General features: G+C 42.6%; 1 protein-coding gene across 1 annotated transcript in view; it reads right to left on the bottom strand.

The window, feature by feature from the left end:
• EFCAB6 (EF-hand calcium binding domain 6) overlaps positions 1 to 24602 on the bottom strand; it is a 201548-nt gene that overhangs the window by 122209 nt on the left and 54737 nt on the right. Inside the window, exon 8 of the mRNA XM_059404572.1 lies at positions 19787 to 19935. Coding sequence (XP_059260555.1) covers positions 19787 to 19935 — 149 coding nt within the window. The remainder of the gene's footprint in view (positions 1 to 19786; positions 19936 to 24602) is intronic.

The following is a 24602-nucleotide window of genomic DNA, read 5'->3' as shown; positions in this document are numbered from 1 at the left end:
TGAGATCTGGAAACAACAGTTATGAGATGCAAAAGTGGGAGACACCACAAGACAGATTACCCTGCTTGGATGGCTAAAATTAGTGGCTGTAAGGAATCCGGTCTGTGTGGATCAGATGTGGGCCATGTGAGAAACTGCAAGTGTGCGTATGTACACACACACATATGCACAGGGTCATCTGGCCATACTGGCCCTTCAACTCTTCTGAAGGGTTATGCTTTTCCATGTCCTAGGTCCCTCACGCTTGCTGCTTCCTTTGCCAACTGCCACACTCCCGCCAGTCTTCCTAAGCTTTAGTGAATTCTGCACCACTTTCAAGTTCAACTTTTTCATTACTTTCTCAAGGAAGCCTTCTCTGATTTCGATAACCAGGCCCCTTTGCCCTATTAGCCTGTCTCAAAGCACTATGCCTCCTTCCTTTGCAGCATTTATCACTAAGGATTAATACTATTAGTATTTAATATTTATACAGGTCCTTGATCATGATTGTGATGATAGCACCTAACACTTGATAAATGGTTATTACTTCTACTTCTGCTCTTAGCACCATGTATGTGTTCATGAGAAAGAGAGATATTGATTGACTGATTTTCATTAGCTATGCATGGCAACATCAATAAGTACACTGTGACAGTGGTCTAATGCCCAGCTGTTTACATACAAAACAAAGTTTCATCATTTGTTCCCAGCCTGCCTTCCCCACCTTGCCCATGATTTTGATAGTTTGTTAAAACTATCTAATTTCACCATAAATTTCAGCAAGTCAGAAATTAATTTTTATAGTGGAAACACTGTGCCTACCATTAAAAGCAGAATCAGCTTCATATAGTACATTTAGGAAATTACCTTACTCTCTAGGGGGAAAAAATCAAATTAGATCTTCACTCCATACATTATACCAAAATAAATTCAAAATAGATGAAGGAGTGAAATATAAACACTTGGACCATTAAAAAAGGAAAATCCAGGCATATGTTCACCTGGTGTTGGAATAAGAATGGGTTTTTAAGCAGTATTTAAGAGGGGGTTCACAAACCTCCTTAGTTAATAACATCAACATAAAAAATTTCCATACACCAGAAATACTGAAACAGCAATTTAAGAGCTAAACAACAGACTTGCAAAGTTATCTATCATAAATATGCATAACAAATTGCTAATTTTCTTAAAGCATTAAGTGCTTGTACAAATTAATATAAGGAAAACTAAGACTTGATTTCTTCTTCTAGTGATAGCTCAGGAAGATCCTAGTAGACCAGTTCCCCTGCCGAGAATCACAATAAGTGCTGGGTGTAGTACCAAAGGCAACTACAGAGTGAACAGAAGTGGGCACATTCTGGTAGGGAATCCACACACAGAGAGTAGAGGAGCTGTGAGTATTTTCAATGCTTTCAGCCTGGGGCTAGGCACTGCAGCACAAGGGGTGGCAAGGATGTCAGTTAAAGAGAAAAAAAGAAAAAAGAAAAAAGAAAGGTATGTCCTGGAAGACTAGAAGACAAAACCCAGGTGAGCCATAACCCTAGAGAGAAAGAGGAAATCCTGGAAGAGAAGGAACGAGAGAGGGATTCCCAAATTCTGTCCTACCACATTTCTGACTGGCTCTGAACCTACTCAGTATTGCTTAGCTAAACACAAAAGATCTGAACTAAGATCAGAGCTGCCACCCAAGAAACAAAATTTGCAGTTTGAGTCCAACCAAGATAACTGCCTGTAAGACAAAAGAAAGAGCATTCATCAAAAAAATAGTAACAAAATTTAGTCTTCACAATATTCAAAATATTGAGCACATACACACTCTCTCTCTCTCTCTCAAATAAATAAGCCTTAAAAAATAAAAATGATAAAATAAAAGATAAAATAAAACTATAGAACATATTTTACAAAACAGGAAAATGGAACATTACTAGGCAGAAAAGTCTGACATACATACAATTAGAATCACATAAGGAGAGGAGAGAATGAATGGGGCAGAAAAGAGTATCAGAAGACAGAACAGTTAAAATTTCTCCAAATTTGATTAAAGATATCCATTTACAGATTGAAGATGTTCAATAAAAATCAAGTAGAACATGCATGAAAAAGGCCATGTCAAGGCTCATTACACAGTCAGATTCAAGGAGTAAATCTTGAATGCAGCAAAAGAAAAATTACTCATCACATGTAGGAGGGCAACAATTTAACAGATGACTTCTCATCCAAAACCATGGAAGCCAAAAGAAGTGGAACAACATCATGAAGTACAGAAAGAAGAGAAATCACCCAAGAATTTTCCAGCTAAGAAAATATCCTTTAAAAATGAAGGATAAATGAAGACATTTCTAAATAAAAGAAATTTAAAGGAATCCATCTTTAGCAGGAAGTTTTTCAGGCTGAAGGGAAATGATAGTAGATGGAGACATCAACTCCTCAGAAAAGAATGAAGTATCAGAAATGGTAAATATTTGAAAAAATACAAAGGCTACTTTTTTCCCTTGCTTTTTATCTTCTTAATTTATTCATGGTTACATAAAGAAAATAACATTGTTTTGGGAAGTTTATTACATAGATAAGTATACCACATATAATACCTACAGTATAAAGGAACAGGGCAGAATATAGATTCATATTGCTTACATAGGTTCTACATTTTTTAAAAGATTTTATTTATTTGACAGAGTGAGAGAGATCACAAGTAGGCAGAGAGAGAGGGGAAAGCAGCATCCCCCACCCCCCGAGCAGAGAGCCTGATATCGTGCTTGATCCCAGGACCCTGAGATCATGACCTGAGCCGAAGACAGAGGCTTAACCCACTGAGCCACCCAGGCGCCCCTAGGTTCTACATCTTATGTGAAGTGGTACAGCGTTAATTGTATACAGGCTGGGAGTTGTAAAGATGTACACTATAATCCCCATGAAAAATTATACAAGGAAGTATAGCTTAAAAGACCATAAGAAAATTAAAACTGAATTCTCAAAAAAATTTCAATTATCTGAAAAGAAAAGAACAAACAAGCAAAAAGGAAAAACAGGAGACTCAAATCCAAATACATCAGTAATTACTTTGAATATTAATGGACTAAACACAACTGGATTTTTAAAAAGAGATCCAGATTTGTGGTTTCACAAAAAAGGCACATTTACTGTTTTGTTTTTTGAGAGAGGGAGAGCGAGAGAGAGCATGTGCAAGCAGTAGTGGGGGGAGGGCCAGACAGAGGGGGAGAGAAAAAATGTTGATCAGGATCCACACTTAGTGGAGATGATGACCTGAACCCAAGTCAAGAATCAGACACTTAGCCAACTGAGCCACCCAGGCACCCCAAAATGCACATTTACTCGAAAGACAGAGATAGGTTGAAAATAAAAGGACACTATCTTAAGCCACATGATCAAGGTCAACCTCAGTAGTGACAAGTCACACTGTGTACTATGCACCCTTGGTTTGAGGTGACAAGAATGATACTTTACCTCTGTGGTGTCCAAGAACACATTGTCCCAATGCAGTCAGTCAAATCCCTGTTGAGAGACCCTCTATAAAATATCTCACCAATAATCCTTAAAACTGGCAAGGTCATGAAAAAACAAGGGAAATCTGAGAAAGTGTCAGAACCAAAAGGAGCTTAAGGACACATGACTACTAAATATAATGTAAATTAAACATCTAAATAAGTGGGAAGATATACCATGCTCATGGAGTAGAAAACTGAATACGATTAAAGTGGCAATTCTCCCCACCATATTCACAATCAAATTTCTAACAGGCTTTGTTTTTGTTTTGTGTGGTTTTTTTTTAATATTGAGAAACTGATTCTAAAAGGTAGAGAAAGGTAAAGACTCTAGAATAGTCCAACAATTTTGAAAGAGAAGAACAAGTCTGGAGGACTTGCACAACCTAATTTCAAGACTTAACAATTTAGCTACAGTACTCAAGACAGTGTGGTATGGATGTGAGAATAAACCTATAGATTAATAGAAGAGACTAGAGTCCAGAAACCTATTCATTCTTATACAGTCAACTGATGTTCAACAAAGGTGCAAAGTAGTTCATCAGAGAAATGACAGCCTTTTGAACAAATGATGCTGGAACAACTGGATATCTAGACAGAAGGAGAGTGAATCTTCACCCTTACCTCACACTATACACAAAAATTGACTATAAATGGATCTCCCATAAAAATTACCCATAACAAATTTTTAAGTAGATAAAACATATTTCATCAAAATTAGAAACTTTTGTATTTCAAAATACAAAGCTAGGAAAAGAGAAAAGCAAGCCACACTGAGAGTAAATATGTGAAAATATGTAGCTAACGAAGAACTCGCATCTAGGATATATAAAGAACTTTTGCAAATCAATAATAGGGAAATGAACAATCCCGTAAAATGGACAAAAGATCTGTACATCTACTTTTTAAAAGAATATACATGAATGGTCAATAATCACACGAAAATAGGCTCAACATCCTTAGTCATCAGGAAAATGCAAATTAAACGACATGAAATACCTCTATACCCTACCAGAATGGGTAAAATTAAGAACTGTGGTAACACCAAGCATTAAGGAGGGGTAAAGCGTCTGCAATTCTTGCATGTTATTGATGGAAGCGCAAAAACAGCAGTTACTTCAGAAAGCAGTTTGACGGTGTCTCATAAATGTAAACATACACTCAAACCTACACTCCCGCAATTTTATTATTAGGTATTCACCCACGAGAAATACAAACATGTATAAGCCCCAAGAATTGTAAGTGTTTATAAAGTATCTTCCCGAATGACCCCAAACTGAAAACAACCCAAATGTCTGTCAACTGGTGAATGGATTAGCAAATTGTGGTAAACAAATATGGTGGAGCACACCTCGGCCATTAGAAATGTAGGGGCTCCTGGGTGGCTCAGAGGATTAAGCCTCTGCCTTTGGCTCAGGTCATGATCTCAGGGTCTTTGCTCAGTGGGAAGCCTGTTTACCCCCTCCCTCTCTGCCTACTTGTGATCTCTCTCTCTGTGTCAAATAAATAAAGAAAATCTTAAAAAAAAAAAAAAAAAGAAATGTTGGGATACACAACAGGATGGATGCATGTTAAAAACATGGTTAAATGAGGAAAGTAGTCCAACACAAAAGGGTACAACCTGTATGATTCCATTTATGACAAAGCCTAGAAAAGCCAAAACCATAGTGACAATGACAGAGAACGATCAGTGGTTGCTGGAGCTGAGGGTTGGAGAAGGGAAGGGTTGGTTACAAAGAGCCGAGAGTAGAATTATAGGATCATGAAAGTATTCTACATATTGACTATGGCAGGGGTTAGATAAAGAGATACAACTGCTAAACTCATTAAACTGTGACCTTGAGAATGAATTTTATTTTAGTAACTTCTACTGGAGTAAACATTTTTTTAAAGATTTTACTTATTTATTTGATAGAGATCACAAGTAGGCAAAGAGGCAGGAAGAGAAAGAGATGGGAAGCAGGATCTCCACAGAGCAGAGAGCCCAATGTGGGGCTCGATCCCAGGACCCTGGGATCATGACCCGAGTCGAAGGCAGAGGCTTTAACCCACTGAGCCACCCAGGTGTCCCTGGAGTAAAATATTTTTAAAACACTGAAGAACATCAAAGGTCACAGACGAATAATTATTCACAGAGAAAGCACCTAAAACCTATAAACATGAAAAACGTGCAAGTCAACAGCAACCAACGACCTGAAATCAAAACAACAGTGAGCAACTCTGCTTCTGCCGGTCATTTTCGCAAGGATCTAGAAGTGGCAATGTGGAATGTCGGCGAAAAAGCCGCCCTCATAAGAATACATTAACACTTCCGGAAATGCATTTGAGCAATGCATAACGAAAACCTTGGACATGTTCAAACTTTGGACTCAGGAGTTAACATGTTGTAGCCATTAAAAATTAACTTCAAAGGCTTTCCAAGGACATACACAAATGCTCCTGGTAATAATACTGTGTCATCGGATCTCAACAATGTTAAGGGTGCATGGTGTCTGTGTACGAGTGCACACAAAGAAATTCTGGAAGGAAATATACTAAATAAAATACCAGTAGTGGTTATCTGTGGCTATTACAGTAATGGGTCATTTGTTTTTCCTTCATGGTTCCCCTATTTTCCAGTTTGAGCTTCCAGCCTTTATAATCAACATGTATAAACACTGAAGGAAACAATTTTTGAAAAATCAGTGCCAATTTTGCTAGAAATCACATGACCAACCATTATCCAAAGGTCACAAAGCTATAGTTGAGACTTTTAGTCTTAAAAATGTCCCGGGGGCGCTCTCTCACACTCTCTCTGCCTCAGGCAGCTCTCTCTCTGGACCCTGATGCTCGGGGCCCTAAGCATTCCCATCGTACTCTCCCATTCTGTGAATCCAGGTAGAGACTCACAGCAGCACCCGGCTCCGTCTATGGAGCAGGGAAAAGGAAGACACAGATTTGTGACAGTCTGGATTCCATTCAACAAGTGGGTCCTGTCCGAGGAGGCAGCAAAGAGAAACAGGGTGGAGAGACTAAATCCCATGAGCCAGAGGAACCAAGAAGGCTCAGCCAGAGGGAGAGACTCATCAGAACCGCAAGGATGGGCAGATCTGTGATGGGGGGTGGGGAGCGGGGGAGGCAACGGTGAGAGACAGAGGAGGATGTAACAAGTGTGGGAAACCGACCACGTCACTGGCTGACTCCGCCTCCTCCGCGCAGCGGCTGATGCTAACAACCCCCATCTCTCACTTCTCTTCTCTGTCCATATGCTGTCTCTTGACAACCTCCTCTATTCTCTGGCTTGAGATACCATCTAGATTGATCTGTACAAAGCTGATACCCATATTTCTTTCTCTAGACTGGACTTCTTTTTCTGAGCTTCCAATAGCCTACTCAACATCAGTAGTCGGATTTCTAACAGGCATCTCAAACTTAACATGTCCAGTATTAAACTCTGGACTTCTGCTGCCTGTTTTCCTTCCTCCTGTCTTCGACTATACCAAGTTCCCACTTCCATGAAGGCTTCTGCATGGGACTGTTGGCCTGGATGCTCTCTCACAGGAAATACACTCTAAATTTGTGCAACACAGCAGACTTTGTTTCTGCATGCCTGATGCTTTCATGAAGGTCTCATCTTAAATGCCATCTCCCCCAAGAAGTCTTCCCTGATTGCCTTATCTGGGATAGATTTGCCCCATGCATCATGATCGAGAGCTGGTTTATTGGCTTCTGAGTTAATAATGTGTTGGTAAGAAAAAGCACGTTCAGGATTTTTAGCATCCTCTTCCCCAAGCCCACTGACACTGCATTTCTAAGGGTCTCTGAAGGGAGATTATGGGGCCCCAAGAGAGGCCACAGAGAGAACAGTAGCTACAGGGTCGAAATTTGCAGCTCACCTAAGAGAAACAGGCCACTGGGCAAATGGACCAAGATAATAAAACTCCACCAGAGCACCAAATAAATTCTGGAGGGGGGAGGGTAGATGTTGGCCTGAACAAAGTGCATGAGATACAGGCTCGAGCTGTCTTGTGTATGAAAGGACATGATAGCCAGGGGCTTGCCAAGTCCCAGTCCACACCGCTGCTTCCCGTGTCCTGGACAAGTGCCCCTACATACTGCCAAGGTATGGACATGCACTAACGCTAGCTGTAAGTTGCGCCTTCCTCTCTTCAAAGATAAGGGCATGCAAGTTACTGAAGGTGGCATTAACTTGGGGATGATCGCTGTATTTTGCCAGAAAACAAAATAACTTGCTTATTTTAACTTTATTAGTAGTAAATGACACATCACTTGTGACACGTTCCATCACCCCATTCCAGCATGCCATGAGACAGGAATTCAGAGCTGCACGTCCCAGAGAGAGACAGAGAGGGCCTGAAGTGGTCTGCTGGCCGGGGGAGCACAGAGACGAGCTGTGCTCATCGCTCCTATGACCATCTAGGGCAAGGTCATTCTGCAAACAAAACAAGTTTGCAAAATCCCACATATTCCCCTCGTGGATATTCATGATGTTGAGTTAATATAGTAACAGCCATGAGATGTCCTCATAGTTAGGAGTTAGGAAACTTCCTTCTATAGCTACACCTTGGGAGAACTCACCACCACGAGCTAGGACATAATCAGGGTGATTCAGCCCACGAGGGTTTCTGGCACAAGCTAACTGAACACAGGGTCCTTAGGAAAGACCAAGGTGCTGCCTGATATTTACAGAACACACTGAAAATTCTAGGTCTGATGGGAAGAAGACTGACTTGGTCGTTAATGTGGGAATTCATGACCTATTGCCCAGGTCACAGACCAAAACCAATTCACAGACCCAAACCCCCTTAATTAAGGGAGAATTTGGATATCTTTGAGGAACAACCCTATAATATAGCCATATGCATATACAGAGAATCTTCCCTCAAACCTTGCCCAGAAGATCCTTCAGCCATACCAAAAGGACTATGTATGAAGGAAAAGAAAATACCTAGACCACCCAGGGTTATTAGATAGTGACTCTGAACTAACAATAATCCATGGGGAGCCCAGGTGCCCACATGGTCTGCCGGGTCACGGTGCAGGCTTATGGAGGAGAGAAGAAACCCAAGTCCATGTTGTAGAGGGTCAGGTAGGGTTACAGGCTCATCCTGTGCTTACTTCTCCAGGCTCCATACATGATGGAAACAGTCATTCTTAGTCACTGCAGAACCCTCATATTTGTCCTTTGATCCATGAAATAAGGGGCTTTGATGATAGGAAGGACCAAGTGGAAAACCCAACGCTTAGCAAAGGGTTTAAAAATCTTACCACTTCCCTGGAGCGCATCACAAAATAAAAGACAAGGGCAAGAGGCTGACTTCTACCATACTCCGTCTGAATCACCATTTCCCGATGCAAGAGCTACTTGGATATTTGAAAATGACTGGATTATTGTAAATTTAATCAAGCAATGATGCCAGTCACACATGCAAATCAACACAGCCCCTGGCATCTGGTATGTAGCTATAGACGTATCAAATGCTCATGTTTCAATCTCCTTTTCAAGTTTCCCTTTACACAGCAGGGAGATCTGTTCACCTCCAAATCTTATCTCAAGACTATGTCAAATCACCTGCTTCCTGCCACGTTATAATGTGAGGGAACTCTGATCAAGGCTTGCCCCGGAGAGTCGAACAGATATTGGCCAAGGAGCTGTGTTACGGTTTCTTTCTTTCTTTTTTTTTTTTTTTTTAAGTTATTGATTTCTTTATTTAGAGTGAGCAAGCAGGGAGGAGGGGCAGAGGGAGAGGAAAAGAGAGAATCTTAAGCAGATTCTGCTCTGAGCGCACGGCTCAACAGGAGCCTTGATCTCATGACCCCGAGATCATGACCTGAGCCGAAATCAAGGGTTGGGTGTACAACAGACTGAGTCACCCAGGTACCCCACCACGTGGCCATGGATTGTTCTGGTGTGGCTACAACCACCACACTGGCCCACAACACGATGATATTATATTAACTGGATCTACTAAGAATGAAATAACAAATATCCCAGGGGCCTCAGAAAGGCAGAGAAGATAAACCCCATGGAATTTCAAGGTCTTATTTACAATCTGGTCAAGTAACTAGGGATCCAGAAGCCTAAGGCATGCTGGCATAGTTCCTCCAAAGTCAAAAACCAATGAATTAGCCTTTGGCTGCCCACTGCAAGAAAAGATTCGTATGCTTGAAGGGTGTCTCTAGATTTTGGAGATAGTTTTGTCCTGCTGTTCTGGGTAACCCAGCAGTTCTGAGTGCGGCATTGAGTAAGAAACAATTTGCAAGGCTCGAGCTGTAGCGTAAATTGTTGTCTCGTCACAAAAAAGCACGGCTTCTGAATGTATTTATGTCCTCTGTAAGTCCCACTGCGGGGAGGGGGGGGGAGGCAGCCACGTGGATTATCAGGAGGAAAGCTGACCTGCCCTGAAAGTCCTGGCCATTCACTTTGCCCAGGCAACCTGGTGCTTGTTCAGGGGCTTCCATGTGAAAGTGGTCACGGAGATCGCTGTGCATTGTGGTCAGGAATGGACGCTGTGCATTGGTTTGAAAATAGGGACTTCTCATCACTAAAGATGAGTTAGCTGCTGCCTACCTAAGTCCCCAGGCTGCCAATGGCAGAGGCCAAACCTGAGCCCCCCCCCTTTTTTTAAAGATTTTATTTATTTACAGACAGAGATCACAGGTAGGCAGAGAGGCAGGCAGAGGGGTTGGAGGGGGGAAGCAGGCTCCCTGCTGAGCAGAGAGCCTGCTTTGGGGCTGGATCCCAGGACCCTGGAATCATAACCTGTGCCGAAGGCAGGGGCTTTAACCCACTAAGCCACCCAGGTGCCCCAACTCTGAGCCCTTTAATGGCCCCTTTCCCTACGTGGGCTTCCTAGTCACCTGGCAAAGATTCCATTGGACCCCTTTCCACATGGAGGGAGCAGTGCTCTGTCTCGATGCATATTCCAGACGCAAATTTGCCTTGCCTGCCTGAAACGCTTCTATGGACCTCCAGAAAGCTTTATGCACCACTGGGATGCCCTGCCATCACAGAAAAAAAACGGAGGGACTCATCTGATGGTGGTGACGGTGTGGCAATAAGCCCAGATCCACAGAACATGCTGGTCTTGCCACATATCCCATCACCAGAACAGACTTGATAGAATGCTTGGTAGCTCTCTGATGACTCATCTACATTCGGCGGAGAGGAAATCCCCAGGGCTTAGGGACCTGTTCTACAGGATGCACCGTGCCTTGAGCCAGTAGAGAGTAAAGAGTAGCCAATAAAGAGATGACCATTGAGCACTGAGATCCTGTGAAAAGAAGGTTGGGTGCCCCAGGGGACTGGAAGGCAAGAGGAGAGAAGGTGGGCTAATTACCCCCGAGCCCCCTCCCTGCCACATGGCCATGAGCATGTTCTTAGACCTTATCTGCTCTCTAGTGACCTCCTCTTTAGCTATCGCCTTGCTCCTTTCAGTAACCGCCCCCTCTCCTGTCCCCTCAGGCCCAGGGGAGAGAAAGGCTTCCCCATCTACTGATTTCATTTAATCTTGCCCTCATGTCAGTAAAGCATCCTTCAATAAACTCGTGTCCATCTGATTTCTGTCTGGACCCTGACCACTGTATGTCGGAGGTTAAGACCACCACGGTAGAGTACAGAACAGCTCCCTTACCCCCAAAAGCCCCCTTGTGCTCCATCCCCCGGAGTCACACCCTCCTCTGCCCCTAGTCTCGGCAATTACTGATCTCTCTTCCATTCCTATTGTTTTGCCTTTTCCAGAATGTCACATAGATGGAAGAGATCCTAGACGTGTGGGTTAAAGAGGTTTGGACAATAATTGAAAACATACCACTGGGTATTGGTTCTATGCTTAATGTAATTTGGGCTAAATGGCTTACTGTTTCTGCTTGTAGAGCTTCTGTTGGGCACTCCCAGGGTGAGTGGGAAAATTCTCACCAGGAGATGTTTCTGAGCAAGAACGTGTTCACATGATGAATAAGAAAGTATCTCGGCGAATACACAAGTCAGAGCAAGTCACTGTCTTTATTCCTTCCCCTCAGCTCTCCCTCAAACCCCACTCTTCGTATTTAAACACTGATTTTATTTTTAACAGATGTACTTTATATAAAAGCCTAGGCAACATCGAAAAGCACAGCACATTAGCAATAAAGGTCAAGTTAGTTGTTCAATTAAAGTCTACCATTACATTAAAATAAAAATATATATGGAAAACGGCTTTTTAAAGTCTCTAGAATATGATTGCAGTCAAGATTTTATGCTTTGTTACCAAGATGTTAGGGTTTTTAATTTAGGCCCTAGATCTTGAGTATTTTGTTCTAAAACACAACAAACTCAACAAGATGCCTTTTTTTCCCTCCCTATACTATCCATTTTCGAGTTGGATAGGAGGAATAATTTCTCCAGCCATTTTATTATGAAGGTTTAGATTTTATTTTACTTGCTTGTTTTATTCTTTCCTATGTTGTCTGAGATTTTTTTTTAAAGGATGTATTTTTAAGTTTTATTTCTCAAATTAAGAAGAACTAAAATGAACTTTTTTCTTTCCGTGTAGACTTTTATGAGTTTTTTTTTAAATTTTTTCAATTTATTTATTTTCAGAAAAACAGTATTCATTATTTTTTCACCACACCCAGTGCTCCATGCAATCTGTGCCCTCTATAATACCCACCACCTGGTACCCCAACCTCGCACCCCCCCCCCGCCACTTCAAACCCCTCAGATTGTTTTTCAGAGTCCATAGTCTCTCGTGATTCACCTCCCCTTCCAATTTCCCCCAACTCCCTTCTCCTCTCTAACACCCCTTGTCCTCCATGCTATTTGTTATGCTCCACAAATAAGTGAAACCATATGATAATTGACTCTCTCTGCTTGACTTATTTTACTCAGCATAATCTCTTCCAGTCCCGTCCATGTTGCTACAAAAGTTTTAACCCACATACAGATTCACGTCACCACTGCCCCACACAAGACGCAGAACAGCTCTATCACCCCACCGCCTTCCCAGCGCTGCCCCTCCAGAGTTGGACCTCCCCCCGCCGACCCCCGTCCTAGAGACCAATGACCTCCTCTTTGATCCTACTGTTTTGTCTCCTCCTGAATGTCCTAGAGACAGACTCCTAGAGCAGCAGCCTTTGAGACTGGTTCTTCCGAATGTCGCTGGCATTCAGTGCCATTTGCGTCGGAAGCTCATCCCTTCCTATCGCTGAGAGATATGCCATCGTGCTGATGGCCCAGTTTGCTTGTCCAATCGCCTGCTGAAGGACACTTGGAGCCGTTCCCATTTGGGTGAATTATGACCAGAGCTACTATGAACATTCATGTACAGATTTTTTTAGTGAACTTTTGGTATTTTTTCAATACAAAAGTCATACAGAATTAGCCCAGCACAATCACAGACCCATGAAGCTGCGAGGGCAGATCCAGGGGCGCTCAGGCTGCTCACTTCTGGCAACAACAGGTGTGCCCTTGTCCCCACACTGTCCCTCCCAGCAGTCTGCATTGTTCTGCCTCCTCGGTGGCTGGAGAGGAGAGCAAGGCAGGGAGGAAACAGCCCTGCCACTCGCTGCCACTGGGGGTGACACCAGTCCCACCTCTGACCCCTGTTTCATGAGGCCAGTGCTTTCCTCGTAGAAACCAGCAGGTTCTCTCTTCTTAGGAGGTGACATAATGAGTGGTAAGTCCCCAACCATCACCCTCTAAGGTCAAGAAATCACCGTGACAGTGCTGGGAACCCGGTGTTCTCTCTGAAGGTGAGACGGCAAACAACACAGCAGGTGGATGGGCCAGTGTAGACCACACTGTACAGAAATGTCTGCACAGGAGAGTCATCTAGAGTGATGGAACAGACTGGAAGGACACATTAAACCAAACTATGGAGAGAATTGAATGTATGACAAAGCAGACATTAGAAACAAGGGGGAAAGAATAATAAGTGGTGGTGGTAAAACAGATTATCTATTTGGGAAAAGAATGTGAATTTGGATGCCCACCTTATGTCAGGATGAATTAAAGTGTTTTGTTTTCAAAGACTAAGAAAAACAAGCAGAGTAGAAAAGCGTATTTATATCAAGCCTGGGCAGGAATGATGAATTTATAGATTACGCAACAGAAGACATTCCAAAAGAAGATTAATGTATTTGATTATATTAAAACATAAACTTCAGAACAATGAGGTGTCACGTGAACGAAGGGGAAGCAGCAGGCTTGGAAGAATGGCAGCACGAAGCTGCCCTGCTTATGACAGAAAAGGGTTCTCTCTTAATAATTAATTAATTACAAAAAATTATTAAACAGAAAGGTGATAAAACTGACTTCAAATGCCGGCAGCGGGGGCATTCCCCAGTCAGGACACAAGGAGGATCCCCATCAGGGGAGATGCGATCAGCGCGCGGCCTCACAGAATGGTCCAGGCCCAGCATTGCTCCAAGAAATATAAATTAAGACAATAACGAGGCACCATTTTATACCTCTTAAGCTATCAATATTTTAAAACAATGTTAATATTCAATGCCAGAAGGCATATGAAACTAGAACACTCATACGACGTTGACGGGGATATAAATCACTATTATTTTTTCAGATTGGGCGATCCTTATAAAAATGCACACAAGTATTTGCACTCCGGCCTTGAATTGGACACAAAGCCTGTCCCTGACCCTTTGGCGGCGGCCATGACCCCAGTCCCCTCCCGAGGCCTTGCCCGCCCTCTACCCCACCTCTGGCTCCCTCTTGCCTCCGGCTTCTGTCAGGCCCTGGACCATGACATGGTGGGGTTGCCTGTCCTGGGGCTTTCCCCCTGGTGTCTCAGGTCTCTGCTTAAAGCTCATTTGCAGAGAAGCTTCCTGAGGTCCTCCCCAACACTCTCACGATGGCCCCATCACACTGCACACCTCCCTTCAGCCCGGTGCGTCTGTGGACTGTCACCGCACCCGCTAGCAGGTAGTACCCTCTGAGCACAGGGCCCATGTCTTCCTCTCCAATGAGTCCCTAGCGCCTAGCACAGCACCTGGCACATAGTGAAGGCTCCAGAACTATCCATGGACTGGCTAAACAAATAAATGAAAGAACATGTGCAAATCTAAAGAAACCAAAGACTCAAGAGTAACTCGGTTAGAAACATTCTGGTCTATAGAACTGAAGAGCCCAGATGGTCGGTCATGACCCCATCCACCAGCCCCAGTGGAATGCTGCTTGCTTCCTCTGGATGGCATCTCTTCCCCCAGCCACCCGCGTGGGAGACTCTTCTACATCTCTCGAAGTTTCCATTCAGCTCTGTTTACTCTCTGGAGACTTTTCTAACTTCCCAGCCAGCAGGAACACATTAAGGTAAGATTTCTGGCAACATAGTGGCTCTCTCCCCAACTTCCTCATATAATCACAGAAATATATCAACCAATACATCAACTATATCAACACTTACTGGAATAAATATATCAACAAAATGATCTTAAACATACAGTACAAATTGAAACCAAGAAAGGGAAATCCACAGGTGCCAGAAGCCTGGGGCAGAGAGAATGTGAGTTATTCCCACAAGAGCCCAGGGAGGGTGTCAGACCTGGACGGAGCAGCCTGTGCTAAAGGCAGCCCTGGGACCTCCCGCAGGCACTAAGAGGCTGGGGTTTAATGCCAATTCAGGGCTCAGAGACCCGAGCCTGCTAGACTGGGAGATCTGGCACAGTTGAGAGTTTAGGAACCAAAACAGATTCTAGGAAAACAGAAAGGAACCCAGACAGATAAAGACATGGAAAATGCAAGGAAGCCTAAGAGACAGGGAAAGTGGAAGGACGAAATTCAACAAATATTTAATAAGACTTCCAGAAGAAAAGGCCAGTGAGAGTGGAGTAGAGACAATACCCAAAGAGTAGCAGCAGGGAATGTTCTAGAATTCATGAAAGATACTAATCCTCACCATGAGGCAGCATGTGTCTGGGGAGGTTAAATAAACAGACATCTCTAGCAAGACACATTGTAGGGAAACTGGAAAGTAACAAAAATAAAGAGAAAAATCTTGAAGGCAACCAGAAAAAGAAAAAACAGATCACCCAGAAAGTACTGGCAATTAGACAGCAGACTCGCAACAGCAACAGAAGAGGCCAGAAGACTGTAAAGAGTGTCTTTCAGAAGACAGCTCTCAGATAAGAACTGTATTCCCTGTGTAATCTCCATTAAAGAGTGAGTAGAAAATAGACATTTTTGAAAACAAAGACTAGCCGCCCCCACTCCCCGCCCACTCACAGCACCTCACTTAAAGGATTATTACGGAACACACTTCAGGAAATTGAATTCTGAATGAGGGGTGAGACTGAAGAAGTAGTGGTGAGCCAACAAAGTGGTAAATCTGGGAAAACCTACAAACAAACACAGATTGCAAGAAAAAAACAAAAAAACCCCACAACAACACACCCAATAATGAAGACTAATTCGGGTCCTACCAAAACAAAGCCAGACTGAAACACTAGCAGATAGGAACATGTCCATTGAAGCCACTTGTTTTATTCAGGACAGTAGAAATATTGTGAACTTTTGGCTTTATCGGTTCAGAACATGTGTTAAAAATTTAAGGGTAACTTCTTCTATAAGAATAGAAAAAAATTATTTAAGTCTCAAGACAGTGGAGGGGAAAGCGCATGATAAGGAAAACTTAGAACCAAACACAGTGGAGGAGGGAAAAAGGAAAAGAACCGAGAAAAATCAGAGATAACCATAGAGCAGTAGAAGGGAAAAACCCAAACACACCCATAACAAGACACAGGAACATGCTACACTTGACTGCTGAAAAGGCAAAGATGTTCATTTGGAATTTTTTAAACACAGATATGCTGTTTTACAAGAAGCATACTACGTAGTAGTAACGGTGACAATTAAATAGTTGAGAAAAGACACACTGGACAAACACCGATCCAAAGAAAACTGTTATGGGTATTTCAGTATCCAAGAAGAAAGCCACAGAAGCGAGAGGGACAGAAAGGTAACACCATAATTATAAAGGGAAGAGTTGACAGGAAGACAGGACAAGTCTTAACTTGCAGATATGTGCACCAGAAGACAAACCTGATTCATAATTCAAGATATCCATACTTGGTATTCACCGCACTGTTGTCCCTGTGTCCAGTTCTACTGGGAATCATGGGTGAACTCAACAGAGGGCACAACTCAGATATCCCTAGGTCTCTGGTGAGAACACGTTGTCACAATGGCACAACCGTGGCTGCCCTTAGTGTCCTAATACATATGTTACTCTGCACGCCCATTGTGGTCTTCATAGCTACCATCGTTCTGGTGGTCCCTGCTGCTGTGGGACTCTTTGTAATTTGTTTCTAGGTTCTTAGCACTTTCCATAATGTCTGGTAGAGAAAGGGACTCAATATGCATCTATTTCTTTTTTTTTTTTTTTAAAGATTTTATTTATTTATTTGACAGACAGAGATCCCAAGTAGGCAGAGAGGCAGGCAGAGAGAGAGGGGGAAGCAGGCTCCCTAATGAGCAGAGAGTCCGACGCAGGGCTCAATCCCAGGACCCTGGGATCATGACCTGAGCTGAAGGTAGAGGCTTTAAGCCACTGAGCCACCCAGGCGCCCCAATATACATCTATTTTACTTATCATTTTGTGGGTGCCTGGTGGCTCTGTTGGTTGAGCACCAGACTCTTGGTTTCGACTCAGGTCATGATCTCAGGATTTTGGGATGGAATCCCACATCAGGCTCTGTGTTCAGTGTGGAATCTCTCCCTTTAATAAATAAATAAAATTGGGGCACCTCGGTGGCTCAGTGGGTTAAAGCCTCTACCTTCAGCTCAGGTCATGATCCCAGGGTCCTGGGATCAAGCCCCACATTATGCTCTCTGCTCAGCAGGGAGCCTACTTCCCCCTCTCTCTCTGCCTGCCTCTTTGCCTACTTGGGATCTCTGTCTGTCAAATAAATAAATAAAATCTTTAAAAATAAATAAAGGAATAAAATCTTAAAATAACTTTGAAGATGATGAAGCCAACATCATGCCTGTCTGTCATATGCATCCCTATTTGAAAAGCACAACGTAAAACTGTAGATGTACTTTAATTACAAATACATACAACTTACATATGTATGTAGATACAGGCGAAGGGAGTGTGGAAAGGTGAAAGCAGTAAATTTGTTACATAAGGTGGATTGTGACTTTTTGGGTTTTATTTTTATTATTGTTTTTAAATTATTACTTGTATAATTTTGAAAATGAAATAAAGAGAAATGACTATATGACTTTTGGTCATCCAACGAAGTATTTCCTAAAAATTGTCACCATGTTGGGATAGAACAACAGAACTGTTTTCTGAGCCATGGAAATACTCACTCCTAGGGCCACATCTTGCCTTTTACTCTAGAAGCCACGGTGGCAGCACACAGTGATCCTCTCTGGATGTACGGAGGGTCAAGAAGGAAAGAGGAGTCTGTGGGGAAGGGACCCAGTTGGCCTTGCTTAATACTAGTTTTCCTGGGGCACCTGGATGGGTCCATCAGTTAAGCATCCGACTCTTGATTTCAGTTCAGGTCATGATCTCAGGGTTGTGAGCCCTGTGTCAGGTTCCACGCTTGAAGCCTGCTTGAGATTCTCTCTCTGCCCCTCCTCCGGCTCAGGTGCTCTCTCTCTCTCTTAAAAAAAAAAAAAAAATACTATTTTCCCCCTCTTCTCTCTTGCCTCTCCTTTCTAGGTAACCGAGGTGTCCAGCAATTATCCAGAGCTTCACAAGACAATCTTTCCAGTAGCCTCTACCCTACTTCCCCTGAGACAGGGTGCTCTGAGCTACCCAGACAGAGCACCGGGTAAATTAAAGACGGTATTCCTTATGCAGAGTCTGGTCTATGTGCACCATTTCTAAAGGAAACAGTGATCTTTGGAGAAATGGCTGATTCCAGGTCGGGGGCAAGCAATGTACCAGAAGAGCGGGAGCATGTCAGAAACCAAGAGAGCTATCGGTGACCGCTAGGGTCGCACCGACAGGACCCAGCAGCCAGCATGAAAGGCAAGACGGTCCAGACTGAAGGTCAGTGAGAACAGGGATGGCCTGAAACACATCAGATATGTGGGCACTCGTGAATTATGATCATTTTTGTATGAAAAATTGCTCATTGCTCACTTTGGAAGGATGCTTGGGAACCAATTCATTATCTTGGAAGGTGGTAAGCGAAGGAAAGAGCTCAGGACATCCTGCCTTTCTTACACAAAGTGTGTCTCGTTGTTACCAAGCAGCTGAAGAAGGGAAGCTTTCATTACAGGAGGACTCCAACCAATAAGAGAAGAAATGACAGACGGGCGATACCCACACTTTATAATCCCCGGTGAGTGCGCGGTTGTGGGAAGGACCAACCATGGCTGCTAACACCACACAGAGAGACAGCCAGTCCACACGTGCCTGCCACCCCCTAGGAAGTATTCTTGCCAGAACACCTGAACACACATCTGAATAACAATCCATTTAGGGGCAGGGGGGTTGGGAGAGGGAGACAGGAGGACATGTCAAATGTCACTGCAGATCAGTCAGACGTCGGGTGGAAGAAATACCATGTAATAAACACATCATAACACATACATCACAAGGGAACAAATTAACAAAGACAGTGAGACCCTACAGACTAAAAACAGAATTGTGGGAAATCAATCAACTGCAACGCACAGACCTTATTTGGATCCTGACTCAAGTTGTAAAGGAAAATCTATGATCGGTTAGATTTGAAACCTGGCTGGATGTTTAACAATATTATTGATAATTCTATTAGGTGCAAAACCAGTATTTCTACCATGTTTTTTAAAAGCGCTCTTATCTTTGAGAAACACATAGTGAGATCTTTGCAGTAAAATATGGTATCTGGTATTTGTTTCAAAAACATCTGGGATTGGGGCGCCTGGGTGACACAGTCAGGTAAGTGACTGCCTTCAGCTCAGGTCATGATCTCAGGGTCCTGGGATGGAGCCCTGCCTGGGGCTCCCAGTTCTGTGGGAGTCTGCTTCTCCCTCTCCCTCCACCGCTCCCCCTGCTTGGGCTCTCGCTCGTTCTCTTTCTCTCTGTGTCAAATAAATAAATAAAAACTTTAAAAAAATGCCTGGGGTTAATGGAAAACGGAGCAGGAAGAGAAAAGAAACGATGGACCACGAGCTGAATACCGAAGCTGGGTAGTGGGTACGTGACTGGATTCCTTACAGTATTCTCTTTACTTTTGCATGTGTTTGAAATTTTCAAGAAAAAAAAAGTCCAAGACATTAATAAAAAATAAATGAAGCTGCTCCTTATTCTCACGGTTGACATTTGAGGGTGGGAAAATTGTCAAGGAAACAATGGGACTCTTACCTTTTCATTAACTGGATAAAAATTCTCCTTGGTAATCGGTACACAAAGGTGTCGAGAACAATCTTTAGGTAATTCAAAGATACATATCCACTTTTGGAGGGGTCCCCAGCACTCAGGGCCTTTTCAACCTTTTCATAAGCCTTGGGAAGCTGTAGGGAACGAAAATTTGAGTGTTGCATTCGTAGAAATCCACTTCACAGAGCTGTTCACCCAGTGTATTTTTACCAAAATCTCGTCACATTTCCCCCTCCAAAAACTGATCAAAAAGATAACGATGGCACGTTCTGAACTTCAAATGTTTAATTGATGAACTCACTGCAGAAGAGTATCCCCAGCCCCAGCGACTCAACTGACAAGGCAGACAAGTTTCTCAGGGAAAAACAGCCATATAATAGCTTCACCTCAAATTTCAGAGCTAAAAATATTCAGTGGATCTGCCAGTTTGATACATCTTTCTTAATATACTTTCAAGCCATTCCTACTGTGAGCCCACGCTATGCTCCTCCTGATTAAGTTGGGTCAATCAAACGAAAAAGCTGGCAACATTTTATTAAAAGCAGAAGTAGCTTTTAGACTAAGGAAAATCATTAATATAAAGATTGCGTAAACAGAGTACACATTGTACATTTCTTTAATTATTTTTTCTTTTTTAAACGGGAATCACAAACAATCAGGGTGAATGAGCCTCGCTTATGGGACTTCTAAAATTCAGCAAAGTAGGTTAACCACTGATTTTTATAGGACTCATAAAAATACTATGAAGATTGGTTTTATTTCCAAAGGTTTCCCACTGTTTGTTATTGAGTAATAGCAGTACTCTCCGATATTTCCAACCCTCTCCACTTGGTCTGAATTGTTGCCCCCATCCCCTCTAACTGCAATGAGAAACAAAATAGCCACCAACCTAGTACATAAGGTGACTTAAAAAAAAATTATGACAAACCAGAAGAGACTCTTAATCTCACAAAACAAACCGAGGGTTGCTGGGGGGAACGGAGGTAGGGAGACAGCAGTGGGGTGACGGACACTGGGGGGGCACGTGCTATGGGGACTGCTGTGAAGTGTGTAAGCCTGACGATTCACAGACCTGTACCCCTGGGGCAAATAATACATTATGCATTAACAAAAATAATTGTAAAAATATTTTCTATGCTGGAACATAGAAATACATGCACAAGAGTCTCCACCCACCAAAGGAATAAGAAGCAATTCACTGAAATTTCCATAGGGTACACGAGAATGTTGGGAATCTAATGGGAAGACCTTTAAAAATACTTAGAGAATTGCAGGGCCTAAATTTCTTAGAAAGTTGCACAAAACTAACCCAAAATGTGGCTGAATTTGCCCCTATCTCTTTCAGGGCGATGGGTTCACAGAGAGAAGGCAGAGCCAGACGTGGAGTACCGTCTCAGTGTATTCACTGAATTAATGAAATTGCTTTTACTATCTTGATGACATGGGTTTCCATTGACGTTTTTTCTGGGACAATGTTTCTGACATAATCAAGAGCTTTTAGGAAAAGAGCAGGGAGTGAAACAGACACAGTGTCTTGGTGGCATGTATAAACCTCTCAGGGATTTTCATTGTAACTGTTTATAATGAAACAAAAGGGAAAAATGCAAGGAATTCAGCAAAGTAAAAAGAAGGACGTAAAGACACCTGGGAGTCTCTCCATCCAGTTTTTTTCTGTAGTGTTGCAAAAGCTCCCATAATGATCATATAAACCTATAACTTTATAAAAAATGTGATCATGGCTATATGTTTAGATGGGACAGGGGCTTTTTTCATTGAACAGTATCTCATGATTTTTTTTCCTGTAAGAACTTATGTCAACCATCACGCTTTAAATGATGTGTAGCATGCCATCATGTTACTGACGGACCAGCAAAAGGTACGCTCCTTCTGTTTGTACATGTAATGTGTATAAACATTCCCTTGATCCGCTATCTAAATGAGGTCTTTTCCCGTATTTATCGCATTTATGAATGTGTTGAATACCCTCTCCCTGATGTGAGTTTGTGCAATCTCCACGAGAGCATATTGTGTCTGTTTTGTTCACTAATAATGACCTAGAATGAAGCAGAATTTGGCACACTGAGGACACTCAATAAACAGTAGTTTAAAACGAATACATTTTTACCAAAAACATTCTAAAGAAAGGCTACAAAATGTATAAAGCTATGAGACATAAAAATTAAAATCATAGCTGAGATGACATTCTATCTACATCAGACAAAGTAAAATTTTAAAGTCTAACAATAATTGGGGCGCTGGGCCAGCTCCGCGGGTTGGGCCTCCGACTCTTGGTTTCAGCTCAGGACGTGGTCTCGAGGTTGTGGGTTGGAGCCTCGTAACAGGCTCGGGGCTTAGTGTGGATTCTGCTTTTTCCTCTCTCGGTGTTCCTCCCCTGACTTGTGCTCGCTGTCTCTCTCTCTCTCTCTAATAAATACATAAGATCTTTAAAGAAAAAAAGTCTAGCGATATCCGGTGTTGGTGAGTAGGTAGAATGACGGGACTTCTTTCTCATATGCTGTGGTTGGGTGAGCAAACTCTTATTTTGAAAGGCAATTTGATACTGCCAATAAAGCTGAGAAGTGTGTCTGCTACAAACTGGCATGTAATTCCACTCCTAGGCGTAATTCCTGGAGAGACCTTTGCACAGGTGCACCAAAAGATACGGATGCAACCCCTTCCAGGGGCGCCATGTGGATTAGCACAAAACAGGGAGCAATCTCCATGCATCCATAAGAGAACGTGTAATTTGTGTGTATATAGACAATGGAAAACCACAGGAAGAAAAAAAAGAAAGATCAGATAAAAAACAAAGAGCTCAGTCTGTAAGGAAACAGACTACAAATAAATATAAACACATCATCTACAAAGGTTTCATGCCATAAAAAGAAACTAAGAATAGGAATTCATTACAAGAAACAGCAAGCGTAAGAGACAAGGCTGAAATTCAAATGAATAATAAAGAAATGGCTCAAAAGACTGTCACTGAAGGCAGAGGAAAAAGACAAAAGCACTGGGTCAAGTTGGGAGCAGGTGGCAGCCGTCAAGGGTAGACCAAGATGGCCGGTGGGAGGACAGCCGGGAACACCACGGAGGGAACGGAAGATGCAGGCAGCGCAGAGGGAAGGCGGGAAGGAGGCAAGGACGGAAGGTGGGGGAAGACTTTAGCGACACAGAAAAAGTTTTCTGCAAATGAAGGGAGGACTGAATCTGTCCATCAAAAAGAACACCTTGTGATCCAGAAAACTTTGACAAAATGCTTAAGGTCAGTACAGCTCAGTTTCACTTTTTAATTTCAAGGAGCCAAAACAACAACAACAACAACAACAACAACAACAAAAACCACCCCTAAACCCAAACCCAAAACTTTAGGCATCACCTTGTAGGTGATTTAGGGAATCACCTACAAGGGGAAAAAATATCTGCTGCCCCCAGGCTGCTTCTCCAGAGCACCCAGTGCCAGAAGACAATGGCATGATGCTTACAACACTCTGAGGGAGAGAAAGGAAGATAGAAGAATTATATCCAGCCACGTTGTTCTAGTAGGAAAGTCTCAAGTATGAAAAAACAGAGGGAATAAAGTACCCATGAGCCTTTCTTAAGGAAATTACTTGACAGTGAAATCCAGCCAGCCCCAAAATAAATCAAAATAATGAACTCTGAAAGGGATTAACTATGGTAAGCACTGGAGTGTAGTGATGTGCACTGAACCCACGCAAATACGAAACGAAGACAAGACAACTAGGGGAATTATAGGAACAGAATGGAGTGTTAATATCATTGTAAGCCCTGACTAAGAACAAAACAGAAACAACGAAACTTGTGAGGTGGGGAGTAGAGAGGGCCACAGGAAGTGAGAGCCCGCCCCGCGCTGCCTATAATCGAAAGATCCTTCACAAACACCATCATTTCTGCAATTCTTAATGGCTTTCTTAATCTCTTTTCTTGTCTTGAAGTCCCTTTTAGGACCTAATATATCTTGTGGTAAAGAAATATTTACCAAAGTGCACATGTATCTTCAGCTTCACTTGAAGCCGGACTTGACAAGAACTTGGACTTAAACTTGGCCCCAGGCCCGACGGGCAGGGTAACTTTGATCTGGTCATTAAACCCCTCCATGCCTCAGTTTCCTCAAGTTGAAGCCAGGATGGTAAGAGTGCCTTCACGGAGCTGCTGGAAGGCTGAGGAGGGGAATACCCAACAAGGCCTGGCACACGGGAGGCCCCACAGAAGGGTTCATTATGCGGGGGCCATGTCTCCTTTACCTCTGGTAAATTCAAAGACATTTAAATTAAATATGTCTTATTTGTAAAAAGGAGCATGATTCTCTTCTTATAAAATTATTTCTATCCATGTATCCACCCACCCAGCCACCAAGGCAGCCGTCCTTCTATATATACGAATAAAGACAGACCTAGAATTATGTTCGCCAAATGTTGCCTTTGATTATTTCTGGGTGGTGGATTTTGAATAATTTATACTTTCTTCTTTGTACTTTTCAGAATTGCTTACTTTTTTGGTAGTGCTAATGCATTTTGTAATGGTTCTGTTTTTATGAAAACAATAAATTTATTAACAACAATAACAGAAAACAAGTTTTACTAATTTACCAACACAATATTACATACACTCACTTCTCCAACACCTTAATCAACACTGGTTTTTGTTCATTTTTTTCCTCATTGACATTTTTCTCCAGAAAATTCTATATTCATTGTTAAAAGTTCTACGTACCTTTGGAATATTTATGATTTTTCTCTTTTTTATGTGGCACATATTTTGTCAAGTTTCCCATTTGCTTACA

Source organism: Mustela nigripes, chromosome 6 (assembly GCF_022355385.1).
Source record: "Mustela nigripes isolate SB6536 chromosome 6, MUSNIG.SB6536, whole genome shotgun sequence".
NCBI lineage: Eukaryota > Metazoa > Chordata > Mammalia > Carnivora > Mustelidae > Mustela > Mustela nigripes.
The sequence above is the reverse complement of the archived record's forward strand: the minus strand, read 5'-3'. Positions and strand labels throughout refer to the sequence as shown.